Source organism: Nannobrachium achirus, assembly GCF_963921795.1.
Source record: "Nannobrachium achirus genome assembly, chromosome: 15".
Lineage (NCBI taxonomy): Eukaryota > Metazoa > Chordata > Actinopteri > Myctophiformes > Myctophidae > Nannobrachium > Nannobrachium achirus.
In genome coordinates this window covers 2,937,183-2,951,833 of record NC_137822.1, presented here as the reverse complement: position 1 = coordinate 2,951,833, position 14,651 = coordinate 2,937,183, and the positions used below count along the sequence as shown (strand labels likewise).

General features: G+C 41.7%; 1 protein-coding gene across 1 annotated transcript in view; it reads right to left on the bottom strand.

The window, feature by feature from the left end:
- Nucleotides 1–14,651, bottom strand: part of xpo7 (exportin 7) — a 64,545-nt gene that overhangs the window by 11,188 nt on the left and 38,706 nt on the right. The window contains exons 19-23 of the mRNA XM_080743126.1: nucleotides 11,784–11,890; nucleotides 10,390–10,478; nucleotides 7,697–7,804; nucleotides 6,869–6,951; nucleotides 5,410–5,624 (exon numbers count right to left, since the gene is read on the bottom strand). Of these exons, the coding sequence (XP_080599252.1) occupies nucleotides 5,410–5,624; nucleotides 6,869–6,951; nucleotides 7,697–7,804; nucleotides 10,390–10,478; nucleotides 11,784–11,890 (602 nt within the window). The remainder of the gene's footprint in view (nucleotides 1–5,409; nucleotides 5,625–6,868; nucleotides 6,952–7,696; nucleotides 7,805–10,389; nucleotides 10,479–11,783; nucleotides 11,891–14,651) is intronic.

Sequence of the window (14,651 nt, the reverse complement as noted above, 5' to 3'; positions counted from 1 at the left end):
TCACTGTGGGGAAGGCTTAGTAACAGTGTATTATATACCAGTAAGTCACTGTGAGGAAGGCTTAGTAACAGTGTGTATTATATACCAATAAGTCACTGTGGGGAAGGCTTAGTAACAGTGTGTATTATATACCAGTAAGTCACTGTGGGGAAGGCTTAGTAACTGTGTATTATATACCAGTAAGTCACTGTGGGGAAGGCTTAGTAACAGTGTATTATATACCAATAAGTCACTGTGGGGAAGGCTTAGTAACAGTGTGTATTATATACCAATAAGTCAATGTTGGGAAGGCTTAGTAACAGTGTGTATTATATACCAGTAAGTCACTGTGGGGAAGGCTTAGTAACAGTGTGTATTATATACCAGTAAGTCACTGTGAGGAAGGCTTAGTAACAGTGTGTATTATATACCAATAAGTCACTGTGGGGAAGGCTTAGTAACAGTGTGTATTATATACCAATAAGTCACTGTGAGGAAGGCTTAGTAACAGTGTGTATTATATACCAGTAAGTCACTGTGAGGAAGGCTTAGTAACAGTGTGTATTATATACCAATAAGTCACTGTGGGGAAGGCTTAGTAACAGTGTGTATTATATACCAATAAGTCAATGTTGGGAAGGCTTAGTAACAGTGTGTATTATATACCAGTAAGTCACTGTGGGGAAGGCTGAGTAACAGTGTGTATTATATACCAATAAGTCAATGTTGGGAAGGCTTAGTAACAGTGTGTATTATATACCAGTAAGTCACTGTGGGGAAGGCTTAGTAACTGTGTATTATATACCAGTAAGTCACTGTGGGGAAGGCTTAGTAACAGTGTATTATATACCAATAAGTCACTGTGGGGAAGGCTTAGTAACAGTGTATTATATACCAGTAAGTCACTGTGAGGAAGGCTTAGTAACAGTGTGTATTATATACCAATAAGTCACTGTGGGGAAGGCTTAGTAACAGTGTGTATTATATACCAGTAAGTCACTGTGGGGAAGGCTTAGTAACAGTGTGTATTATATACCAATAAGTCACTGTGAGGAAGGCTTAGTAACAGTGTGTATTATATACCAGTAAGTCACTGTGAGGAAGGCTTAGTAACAGTGTGTATTATATACCAATAAGTCACTGTGGGGAAGGCTTAGTAACAGTGTGTATTATATACCAATAAGTCAATGTTGGGAAGGCTTAGTAACAGTGTGTATTATATACCAGTAAGTCACTGTGGGGAAGGCTTAGTAACAGTGTGTATTATATACCAATAAGTCAATGTTGGGAAGGCTTAGTAACAGTGTGTATTATATACCAGTAAGTCACTGTGGGGAAGGCTGAGTAACAGTGTGTATTATATACCAATAAGTCAATGTTGGGAAGGCTTAGTAACAGTGTGTATTATATACCAGTAAGTCACTGTGGGGAAGGCTTAGTAACTGTGTATTATATACCAGTAAGTCACTGTGGGGAAGGCTTAGTAACAGTGTATTATATACCAATAAGTCACTGTGGGGAAGGCTTAGTAACAGTGTATTATATACCAGTAAGTCACTGTGAGGAAGGCTTAGTAACAGTGTGTATTATATACCAATAAGTCACTGTGGGGAAGGCTTAGTAACAGTGTGTATTATATACCAGTAAGTCACTGTGGGGAAGGCTTAGTAACTGTGTATTATATACCAGTAAGTCACTGTGGGGAAGGCTTAGTAACAGTGTATTATATACCAATAAGTCACTGTGGGGAAGGCTTAGTAACAGTGTGTATTATATACCAATAAGTCAATGTTGGGAAGGCTTAGTAACAGTGTGTATTATATACCAGTAAGTCACTGTGGGGAAGGCTTAGTAACTGTGTATTATATACCAATAAGTCACTGTGGGGAAGGCTTAGTAACAGTGTGTATTATATACCAATAAGTCACTGTGAGGAAGGCTTAGTAACAGTGTGTATTATATACCAGTAAGTCACTGTGAGGAAGGCTTAGTAACAGTGTGTATTATATACCAGTAAGTCACTGTGGGGAAGGCTTAGTAACAGTGTGTATTATATACCAGTAAGTCACTGTGGGGAAGGCTGAGTAACAGTGTGTATTATATACCAATAAGTCAATGTTGGGAAGGCTTAGTAACAGTGTGTATTATATACCAGTAAGTCACTGTGGGGAAGGCTTAGTAACTGTGTATTATATACCAGTAAGTCACTGTGGGGAAGGCTTAGTAACAGTGTATTATATACCAATAAGTCACTGTGGGGAAGGCTTAGTAACAGTGTATTATATACCAGTAAGTCACTGTGAGGAAGGCTTAGTAACAGTGTGTATTATATACCAATAAGTCACTGTGGGGAAGGCTTAGTAACAGTGTGTATTATATACCAGTAAGTCACTGTGGGGAAGGCTTAGTAACTGTGTATTATATACCAGTAAGTCACTGTGGGGAAGGCTTAGTAACAGTGTATTATATACCAATAAGTCACTGTGGGGAAGGCTTAGTAACAGTGTATTATATACCAATAAGTCACTGTGAGGAAGGCTTAGTAACAGTGTGTATTATATACCAGTAAGTCACTGTGGGGAAGGCTTAGTAACTGTGTATTATATACCAGTAAGTCACTGTGGGGAAGGCTTAGTAACTGTGTATTATATACCAGTAAGTCACTGTGGGGAAGGCTTAGTAACAGTGTATTATATACCAATAAGTCACTGTGAGGAAGGCTTAGTAACAGTGTGTATTATATACCAGTAAGTCACTGTGGGGAAGGCTTAGTAACTGTGTATTATATACCAGTAAGTCACTGTGGGGAAGGCTTAGTAACTGTGTATTATATACCAGTAAGTCACTGTGGGGAAGGCTTAGTAACTGTGTATTATATACCAGTAAGTCACTGTGGGGAAGGCTTAGTAACAGTGTATTATATACCAGTAAGTCACTGTGGGGAAGGCTTAGTAACAGTGTATTATATACCAATAAGTCACTGTGGGGAAGGCTTAGTAACAGTGTATTATATACCAGTAAGTCACTGTGGGGAAGGCTTAGTAACTGTGTATTATATACCAGTAAGTCACTGTGGGGAAGGCTTAGTAACAGTGTATTATATACCAGTAAGTCACTGTGGGGAAGGCTTAGTAACAGTGTATTATATACCAGTAAGTCACTGTGGGGAAGGCTTAGTAACTGTGTATTATATACCAGTAAGTCACTGTGGGGAAGGCTTAGTAACAGTGTATTATATACCAGTAAGTCACTGTGGGGAAGGCTTAGTAACAGTGTATTATATACCAATAAGTCACTGTGGGGAAGGCTTAGTAACAGTGTGTATTATATACCAGTAAGTCACTGTGGGGAAGGCTTAGTAACAGTGTATTATATACCAATAAGTCACTGTGGGGAAGGCTTAGTAACGGTGTGTATTATATACCAATAAGTCAATGTTGGGAAGGCTTAGTAACAGTGTGTATTATATACCAATAAGTCACTGTGGGGAAGGCTTAGTAACAGTGTATTATATACCAGTAAGTCACTGTGGGGAAGGCTTAGTAACAGTGTATTATATACCAATAAGTCACTGTGGGGAAGGCTTAGTAACGGTGTGTATTATATACCAATAAGTCAATGTTGGGAAGGCTTAGTAACAGTGTATTATATACCAATAAGTCACTGTGGGGAAGGCTTAGTAACAGTGTATTATATACCAATAAGTCACTGTGGGGAAGGCTTAGTAACAGTGTGTATTATATACCAGTAAGTCAATGTTGGGAAGGCTTAGTAACAGTGTATTATATACCAATAAGTCACTGTGGGGAAGGCTTAGTAACAGTGTATTATATACCAATAAGTCACTGTGGGGAAGGCTTAGTAACAGTGTATTATATACCAATAAGTCACTGTGGGGAAGGCTTAGTAACAGTGTATTATATACCAATAAGTCACTGTGGGGAAGGCTTAGTAACAGTGTATTATATACCAATAAGTCACTGTGGGGAAGGCTTAGTAACAGTGTATTATATACCAGTAAGTCACTGTGGGGAAGGCTTAGTAACAGTGTATTATATACCAATAAGTCAATGTTGGGAAGGCTTAGTAACAGTGTATTATATACCAATAAGTCACTGTGGGGAAGGCTTAGTAACAGTGTATTATATACCAATAAGTCACTGTGGGGAAGGCTTAGTAACAGTGTATTATATACCAATAAGTCACTGTGGGGAAGGCTTAGTAACAGTGTATTATATACCAATAAGTCACTGTGGGGAAGGCTTAGTAACAGTGTATTATATACCAATAAGTCACTGTGGTGAAGGCTTAGTAACAGTGTGTATTATATACCAGTAAATCACTGTGGGGAAGGCTTAGTAACAGTGTATTATATACCAATAAGTCACTGTGGGGAAGGCTTAGTAACAGTGTATTATATACCAATAAGTCACTGTGGGGAAGGCTTAGTAACAGTGTATTATATACCAATAAGTCACTGTGGGGAAGGCTTAGTAACAGTGTATTATATACCAATAAGTCACTGTGGGGAAGGCTTAGTAACAGTGTGTATTATATACCAATAAGTCACTGTGGGGAAGGCTTAGTAACAGTGTATTATATACCAGTAAATCACTGTGGGGAAGGCTTAGTAACAGTGTATTATATACCAGTAAGTCACTGTGGGGAAGGCTTAGTAACAGTGTATTATATACCAATAAGTCACTGTGGGGAAGGCTTAGTAACAGTGTGTATTATATACCAGTAAGTCACTGTGGGGAAGGCTTAGTAACAGTGTGTATTATATACCAGTAAGTCACTGTGGGGAAGGCTTAGTAACAGTGTGTATTATATACCAGTAAATCACTGTGGGGAAGGCTTAGTAACAGTGTGTATTATATACCAGTAAATCACTGTGAGGAAGGCTTAGTAACAGTGTGTATTATATACCAGTAAGTCACTGTGGGGAAGGCTTAGTAACAGTGTGTATTATATACCAGTAAGTCACTGTGGGGAAGGCTTAGTAACAGTGTATTATATACCAATAAGTCACTGTGGGGAAGGCTTAGTAACTGTGTATTATATACCAGTAAGTCACTGTGGGGAAGGCTTAGTAACTGTGTATTATATACCAATAAGTCACTGTGGGGAAGGCTTAGTAACTGTGTATTATATACCAGTAAGTCACTGTGGGGAAGGCTTAGTAACTGTGTATTATATACCAATAAGTCACTGTGGGGAAGGCTTAGTAACTGTGTATTATATACCAGTAAGTCACTGTGGGGAAGGCTTAGTAACGGTGTGTATTATATACCAGTAAGTCACTGTGGGGAAGGCTTAGTAACTGTGTATTATATACCAATAAGTCACTGTGGGGAAGGCTTAGTAACAGTGTGTATTATATACCAGTAAGTCACTGTGGGGAAGGCTTAGTAACTGTGTATTATATACCAGTAAGTCACTGTGGGGAATGGAGAGCAGCAGTTTGATGAAGGTCTGCAAGGCGTTGTCCAGAGCGTCGTCGCCGTACAGACGGAACACGCCGAAGTTGACGTAGTTGCCGCTCAGCACGGCCTTCAGCATGGCGAAGCACACGCTCACTCCCTTCAGCTTCACCCCGTACACCTGGTCCTTTGGTACCTCCCCTAAGGTCAGGATACGGTTCCCTGAGAGGAGAGGAGAGGAGGACAAGGACAGAAGAAAGTGTGACATTAGCCCCTTCCCAATTCAGAGTGCGTACCCTTTAAAGTGCGGGCCTAGCTAGGGTAAGGTTTCCTGGTTAATAAACCAGACCGAACAAAACAACACCCCCTGGCGGTAGTGGTGTTGTAGTACAGTCAGTCACCGATCCATTGAGATTCTATTTCCTCAAACAGCTTCAAGGGTTGGCCAATCAGGGTTGTATGCTTGGGGCACGTGGTTTCTGTAGGCTTGGGGCAAGTGGTTTGGGACAAACCCCAGAAATTAAAACTCTTCCTGAAATATCAGACCTCTCTTCCCAAAACAAAGTGTGTGATATAGGCTGGCAACGCCAGGCAAAGGGTAAGGTGTTGCCCTGTGGAGTGCACGTAGGACAAACGTTCTGATTGTGAACGGCTGAGTGCGGAGCCGAGCCAAGGGCTTCTGAATGGAAATGAACGAAGCCGAACGGCGGCCATTGCTATTTTCACCGCTGTCTTTTTTAACATAATCCGTGCCAGCTATTTTCAATTAATCCAACGGTTTACAGACAGCGTTTTTAGTGTTTTTACCGTGTTTTCCGACGGCGGTCCTGCGTGTCTGGGCCTCCCAAAAGTGGCTACTTTTGAAAGGTAGTTATAGTGATCTGTGTGAATGGACTTTTATAAAGGCAGGGATTTTGCAGAGCTTTGCCATGAAGGAACACGACGGCAAAACTATGATGACATTTTGTTGCTGAAGAACACTTCCATCTACAGATGTTTTTTTTCTTTTCTCTTCTTTTCATAAATCAATGCCCCATTTTTTACTTTGTCATATAACAGTGTCAAGCAAAGGTTGTGAAAATGGTAGCTAGGCTATTTCTTTTGTCATTTTGGATTTTTGATCCCCGCCTACAACTGTTTGTTAGCACAGATCAAAACCAGTACAAACAAACAAACCTACCCCTACTGCTTTGAAAACCACTCCTGATGCCGTCCCAATAGCAAGGACTACTGTAAAGTCTTTGTGATGTTTCTGTAATGTTTCTTTCTTTTTTGTCATCTTCGTGTTGTAGCCCCGACATAGAAGTTAGATTTCACCAGACTATCAGTATACAAAGACATCCAAATGTCTGGTTACGGGGGTCTAATAACAACATGCCCAAACAAGGGTTTACAGCAGGTAACATATAAATATGTTACCAATGGAATTATTTTACGAGAGAACTGGGGGTAAAGGTGCAACATACCGTAGGTAGTGATCATCTTGCTGGTTTCTCTGAACAGCAGGATGCCGTTGGGCGAGGAGACGTCAAACTGGAGCCTTTGGGATCTAGAAAAACAAAGACCAAATATGTCTGACTTGCTGTTTAATGAAGGAACATATGAACACTAGTATCCCTATTCTGGGCATGTCATAATAGACAAACATTCACCCAAAATGACCAGCAGATCTACTATACCAGTAAGACTCCCTAATAATCGGGAGATAAGTGACCGTCACGTCGCATACACAAAACTTGGAAGGCAATCGTAGCCAATCAGGAGGGAATATGGGAAATGGGACAGATCCAAAAATTTGTTTTGCAAAAATCAGCCTGATGGTGGCTCTAGAAGAGGGCCATGTGAGAAATCAGGGGCGGAGGTTGTGATTTGCCATCCAAGGTGTGTGCAAAGTTTAGCATCGATAGGGCCAACGGTGGCGGAGATAAGAGTAGGGCAAAAGTATGATGTGACAGACGGACAGCTAGTGGAACTTTTCATAGTAACTTAAGCTCACAAGCGGATATTTCCGGCTAAGACGTTTGTAGAGGGGGAAAAAATGGAAGGGACCAAGTATAGCCCCCTGGGGGACCTCTGTCATAAAGGTTGTTAAAGGGGGTGTAAGAGATATTTGATACTAATTGTATCCAATCACAGGATTGCAGGATAAAGGAGTGAAAATGTAAGTGATGAAACAGAAATTGGAACCTGACCACTATAACATTTGAAGCTTTAGAAAATAAGTGATGTATAGAAATAATTTACTTGAGGTCAAGTACGTTAACATTGAGACAGATTGTGCTAGGTTACTGCACCTGTTGTGAACGAGCTCAGCCATGAGCTTGAGGACAGGCGTGGTGCATGCTGGGTCGTGGTACCACAGCTCTATGGCTCTCTGCAGGATGGGCATGTAGGCTGGATATCTGAGTCAAGCTGAGTGAAGGTCACAGTACTTTCAACCATTTAAACCCCAAGGTCACTTAGGTCAGTGGTTCCCAAACTGGGGGTCCTTAAATTATTTTGGGGGGGGGTCCCCAGATGATTAGCTTAATGTGCAACATTGTTTCCTCACTCAACAGTAAACAAACCAACATACAGTATAAGTGTATGCAGGGTATGTTAAGTTACAATTTACTCAAAGGACAACTTTTGTTTTAGATTGAAATTAGAGAAAAGAAAAGATGAGCCACTTTTACGCATGCCCCCACCCAGTGAAACTAAATTGCTAAAACGATAGAAAGTAGTAAATGAAAACATTTTAACACTCATATTTTCTTCTATAATTACAATCTAAATATAAAAATGTTGTCCTTTAAGACCCTTTTAATACCAAATTGTGAAATACTGTAAGAAAGAGGCAAACATTGTGAAAATAGACGATCTACAAGCTCACAACAAAGTTGGGTAAGTGATTCTACTTTAGCACAGCACTTTCACCTTTTAGATCTCATGTTAACTCAATTAAATTAAGATGTTTACTGGAATCATAATCATGCATACATATTAGAAAATTACCACAATATTTGTGTAGAAGGAACAAAAAAAAAAAAAAGATAAACCCAAGGTGCATTTAAGCAGACACTCTTATCCAGAATGACTTGACAATAAGCAAGGTAAACACAAGCATCAAATGTAGAGAGTGTAGTGACGAGGATCACGAGTAACCCTGTCTGAACAAATTACAATCATACCATCAAAATAATAATCTGCACATTTAAACTATAGGATAACAGTCCAACAATGAACCCTTGTACTTATTCCAACTAGGCGTCATGTGGATGTATATCCAAGTGGTAATCCTTTGGTGGTTTAGTGTTGGGTGAGCTCTTGAGTGGTCCAGTATTTTCATCTAAAGTTAAAATGCTGCAGTGCACAGTTTCACACTTCAGTTTCAAGTAGAGAAACACTGCGTTTCAGTGGAAACTAAGTTAGTGTGAGGTTTTAGAACCAAGTGTCCTAATGCGTTTTAAATGGATGGATATACAAGATTGGGTACAAACAGTACGCTGCCTCATTCCCTCGACGAGGACAATGCAACGACTGTCTGTCCAACTCTCGAGTTTGGAAAGAGAGAAATAAAGGCTTCTTTCTGTTCCAAACGGATGTTAATGACGGTGTTATGAAGCTGTTGTCAAGCACAATGACAGGTTGACAAAGCAGTGGTTCTCAAAGTGAGGTCCCTTGAGGAGGTTTCCAGGGGGTCCCCGGTACTCCAGCAGAAAGAGTAAATATAGCACCAGAATCAGTCCGTTTCAACCACCTTAACATTACTTATTTTATGGGTTATGGGTTTTGATTTAATTTTTGTCTTGAATAAAATTCCATTTAGTTTTAGTCAAATTTTTGTCATCTGAAATGTTTTACTAAGATTTTAGTCAGTTAAATCTACAGTTGATTTAGTCATCATTTTGTCAGGCCTTGATGGCATATAATGTGGTCCGATATACATCACTGGCCAGGCGTCTTACTAGTTTATACTTAAAGGGGGCGTGACACAGCCAAAACAGCTAATTATGGCTATCAAATTAGCCAATTTTTTTAATGATGTCATGTACCCCCATGTTAAATTACCCAATCAAATTAATTTATTGTAGTTACTGTACTGAAAGTAGTACTTTCTGTACAGTAACGGCAATACATTAATTTGATTGGGCTAATATGGGGGGAGGGGCGGAGACTCGCGGAGTCGAGTATCCATATCATTATCTTTTGAAACTGCCCCAAAAAAAGCTGTCCGAGGTGTGTTTCCGACTTTCTAAACCAACTTTAAAACTATCAGTTCTAGGGGTAAAAATTATATAGCATTCGCTATAAAATCAATGGTTAGACCGATAAAAAAGTACATGTCTTCTTCAAAAAAGGTGTCAAAAAAGGTGTACGAGGGTCAACACGCTTCTCCCCGTCTATGAGACGGTTTTGTCGGCCATACCCTGCTGTCTCTTACCCTAACCTGACTGGAGCACCCGGGACACCGGAGCAAGTGTAGAACGACTGCGAGGGTCCAGCGATCTCCTCCTCCTCCTCCGCAGAGGAGGTCCGTGGCTCATACTCTCTGTGTGTGTGTGCTTTCGCGCGTGTGTGTGTACACACACAATAGCTCTTGCAAATAGCCGTGCGGTGCAGTGCAAGCCGGGCTACACGCTAACAACAAGGCATCACGTTGTGCGCGGCACCGCACGACGGACGAAGTATACATTGCGCGGCACCGCACGACGGACGAAGTATACATTCACTACTAACTGATACGGCCCGCCTCCTTTTCAGACTGTTTGAAGAAACACCACGTGACTTACTGTATCATAATGTAAAATTTCGGCCGGTGTCGCCACTCCTTTAACTGTATGCTGGAGTGTGTCACTCACGTGCAAACAAGCCTAAAATGACTCATCTTAGTTCTACTGGATCTCTTCTCCAGTAGTCCCTTCCTAACAAGTTTCAGTCAAGTTTTTATTAGTTGACGAAATTCAGTTTTCAGTGGACAAGATGAACAGTGTCTGTGAAAGGATACATCCAGTCAAAGAGCATCATGAAGCTGGTCTTAGCGTTGAAGGCAAAGGCAATGCCTCGCAGGTCCCGGACCAACCCCACCAGAGTCCTCTGCAATGGTAGAGAGACATAGGAAACACACACTATTAGAGAGAGAGAGCGGGGCTGTGTCTGGATGTTGTCCTAATGAGCTACCTTAACCCATTTAGGTCTAGGATTATTGAATGCTTTAACGGTTGAAAAATAGCAGATCTACAAGCTCACAGCGCGGCTGCGAGCTTGTAGATCTGCTATTTTTGAAAAGTTGTGAAAAATGTGTGAAAATCTTTGAATATATGTCTTTTTAAAGCAAAGGTCTCACGTAACTCAAATTTTGCTTTTGGGTGGTCCCTGGAACTAAATATTTTGAGATGGGGGTCCGTGGCCAAACAAATATCATTTTGGGGGTCCTTCACATGAAAAAGTTTGAGAACCACTGACACAGTAGTCTCTCAAGTTCAGACTAACTGAGCTCCATTTAAGTGAAAAGGACCTTTTCTTTGACGATGGCTAACCAGATAGCTGATATAGAAACACGAAGGATTCAAAAGAAAAAAATCAAATTTTCAAGATTTTTCAAAAATAGCAGATCTGCTATTTTTCAATAGTTAAAGCATAAAATAATAATACACTATAATGTGTACCCGTTCTAAATGGGTTACAGACTACTGTAAAGCAAACAAGACACTTTGCTTTACAGTGATTGTTAACCCATTTAGACCTGAGCACCCGATTCTATAAACGTCTTCTAAAGGTTTCTCAAACAACAAGGACCACCAGAATTATATTTATTTGACCGTGGACCCCCATCCCAAAATATTTTGTTCCAGGGACCCCCTGCCCAGAAGCACCGATTTGAGTTAAAAATTGTCGCTTTAAAATAACATATATTCAATGATTTGCACACATTTTCATAATTTTAACCTCTTAACTCCATTTTTGAGGTTTTTGATTTTTGGCATGAATCAGGGCTACTGAAGACCCTTTACATCCGAGTGTTGGTTAAAATAATATTGAACCAATGGAAAGTAGTAAAAGGTCCACACTTTCCGCCAAACCAGCTAACTCCACCCGATTGGCCTTCTCTTTTTTTTTTATAAATATGTGCTATTGAACACCCTTTACATCTGTGTGTTTGTTAAAATAATATTGAACCAATGAAAAGTAGTAAAAAGCCCTTCGGTCAAAACCTCCTAACTCCACTTGAGCTCATTTTCCCAAAGATTTACATTTTGGAGTTCGGAGGTTTCGGCCCGACAGCAGAGATATACAAGCTCATAGCGCGGCACTCTGTGCCGCTTTATGAGATACTTTCTAGGTCTAAATGGGATGATGGGTTGATGTAATGGGTTGATGTGAAGAGTTGCGTGGTCTTACCTTGGCTTCCTGTTCGTTGAAGGTGTTGGTGCTGAGCATCTGAGCCACAGCTTCAAACGCGGCTGTGAGCGGCAGCATGAACTGTTCAAACTGGTCCTCGTCCTCACCTAGAGAAACACAGCACACATTGACCCCGGTCACTGAGCAAACACACTATAGCAAAGATTACTCATCACAATATAGAGCAGCTATTCAACTCTTATTGTAACACACCGTCACCCTTGAAATGAGTAAAGAATATATTAAACACTAATTTTTTACCCCCCTTTTCTCCCCAATTTAGTCATTATGCCAATTCCTCTCCCTACACACATTTCTGTGTTGTCACTGCTGTTGTATCCTACTGACTCACCTGCCAGTGAGGAGCCCCCACCGGGAAGACGTAGAGCCTTCGTCCTACTCCTCCCGCCCAACACTCCCTGCTGACAGGTGCCGCCCCAGCCCGTAGGAGAACGAACGTGCAATGACCAGTATCACCCTACCCGTCCGGCTTCCCTCCCCCAAACATGGGCCAATTGTGTTCGCATAGCCGCCCGACAAAGTCAAATGTACCACGGTGCATTATAAACCACAACCTCCGCGGTGGTGTGCATGGACTTTACCACTGCGCCACCCAAAGCAACGACCACCCGGTATCCAGCACCATCAACGGGTGGAGATTGAAGACAACTACACGTTTCTAGGAGTGAACCTGAACAGCTCATTGGGACTGATCGGACAACTCTGATGCACTCTACAGCAAGGATGCTACGGATGTTCTACAGTCTGTTATGGCCAGTGTTCTCTTCTTATGGATTACATGAAGGGGAGTCACAACGGAGTAGGTGACACTAACAATCCTTAACAGGCTGGTGAGGATGGAGGGCTCCGTCGTGGGGACCCCACTGGAGGAGGGGGAGGTGGAGGATGTGGCTGTAAGGTGCGTATAGCAAGGAAGCAGTGTGCCAGAACCCCTCACACCCCCTCCACCTGGATATATATAGTGGGGCATCTGAGCAAAAGAGAGGTAAACAACAGATTCACCTACCCGGGGTGGCACTGCGTGAGACTTGGCAGGTCCTTTGTGCCAGTGGCTCTGAGGATTTACAACGAGACACACAATGGTCGCTCTGGGAGGTGGAACCGTAACATGGAATAATAGATAGTATCCACCAGGACTCTGACCTCTTAATGAAACTTTAAGCCATTTAGGCCTAGAATTATTGAATGCTTTAACTATTGAAAAACAGCAGATATACAAGCTCACAGCGCGGCACTCTTTGAAAAGTCGTGAAAATGTGTGCAAAAATGTATTTTTTAAGTGAACATTTGTAACTCGAATTTTGCTTCTGGGGGTCCCTGGAACAACATATTTTGAGATGGGGGTCCGTGGCCACATACATGTAATTTTGGGGGTCCTTGACATGAAAGAGTTTGAGAACAGCTGATTTAGAGGAAGGATTTAGAAGTCGGGTCAAAGATATTCAAAGACTTGCACACATTTTCTAACCTGACTGCGCCAGCTGGTGGCAGCAGTGCGTATGCCTGCATACCGCTCTGCTTTTACCATCTGGGCTTGCTCGGGCAGAACCGATGTAAGGGGCGGGCCATTTTTTCAAATTCTTTAGCAGGTGATTGGATGGGGCTGTCTCTATCAGTCTGGGAGTGCCAACTCCAACCACTCATATTGGCCTGTCTGCATGACGTTACACCCAGAATCCGCCTCCTGGGTTTCCACGTGGTCTGCAATCAGACTATTGGCTCAGAGCCGCTCAGAGCCCGCCCGTAGCTGCCGCTGATTCGTCCAGCCCCGGACTTTACGAGCATTATCAACTCTCCCCTTGGAATCCCAGATGGTAAAAGCAGAGCGGTATGCAGGCATACGCACTGCTGCCACCAGCTGGCGCAGTCAGGTTACACATTTTCACGATTTTTCAAAAATAGCAGATCTACAAGCTTGCAGCGAGGCACTCGGTGCCGCGCTGTGAGCTTGTATGTCTGCTATTTTTCAATAGTTAAAGCATAAAATAATGGTTAAAGTGGTTAAAATCTAACGCGACTCGGGCGCGTTCCAGGTTCCAGGTCTGAGGGTTAAGGGCGTGGTTATGGTACTGATCGCACTGTGAACACTGTCACTTTTCTTTTGCATCGCACGGATCGAAATGGGACACTTTATTTGTTCTGGGGTGGGATACAGTGAGGACACATTAACCTTAGGTCGTAGTTTTTTCTGCATACACTAAACTGTTGTTCTGTATTGACGATGCTTCTTATTGTCTTTCTTGCCGTTGTATTGCTGTATACGACACCTGTAACTCTTAACTGCTGTGCTGCCTCTGGTGCATCGGTCCCCCGCGAGATCGATGTTATCAAATATACGGTGTGGCATAACAGTTACGTCACTGACTAATACTTGGCAGCGCAAGCTACACAACGTGAGTTTGTTTTTTTCACGCTTGCGCTACTCAAACTCTATTATTATTTTATGTCAACATTCAAGTAGAACTATCAGAAGGTACAACCAAGGAAAGAAATGTATCACTCATGTCCTAAATGATATAGGATTAGCAGCCTTTTTTTTGGTATGGCTGACCTTCACATTGCAGCATGAATCAGTTTTCCAAACTACGGTACGGAACGCAGCTCTCGCACTAATCTGGCAAATGGTTCCAGGACCGCACCTGGGACCATAGTCTGAATTCACCCACAGATGTACTTGATCAGTGGTTCTCAACCTGTGGGTCGGGACCCCCACATTTTGGATGATGAACTTAACGTGAAACATTGTTTTCTCACTCAACTGTAAACAAACCAACATAAGGTTTAAGTGTATGGAGGGTATATGCACATTTCTAAAGTGACAATTTAAGGACTTTTTAATACATCTAA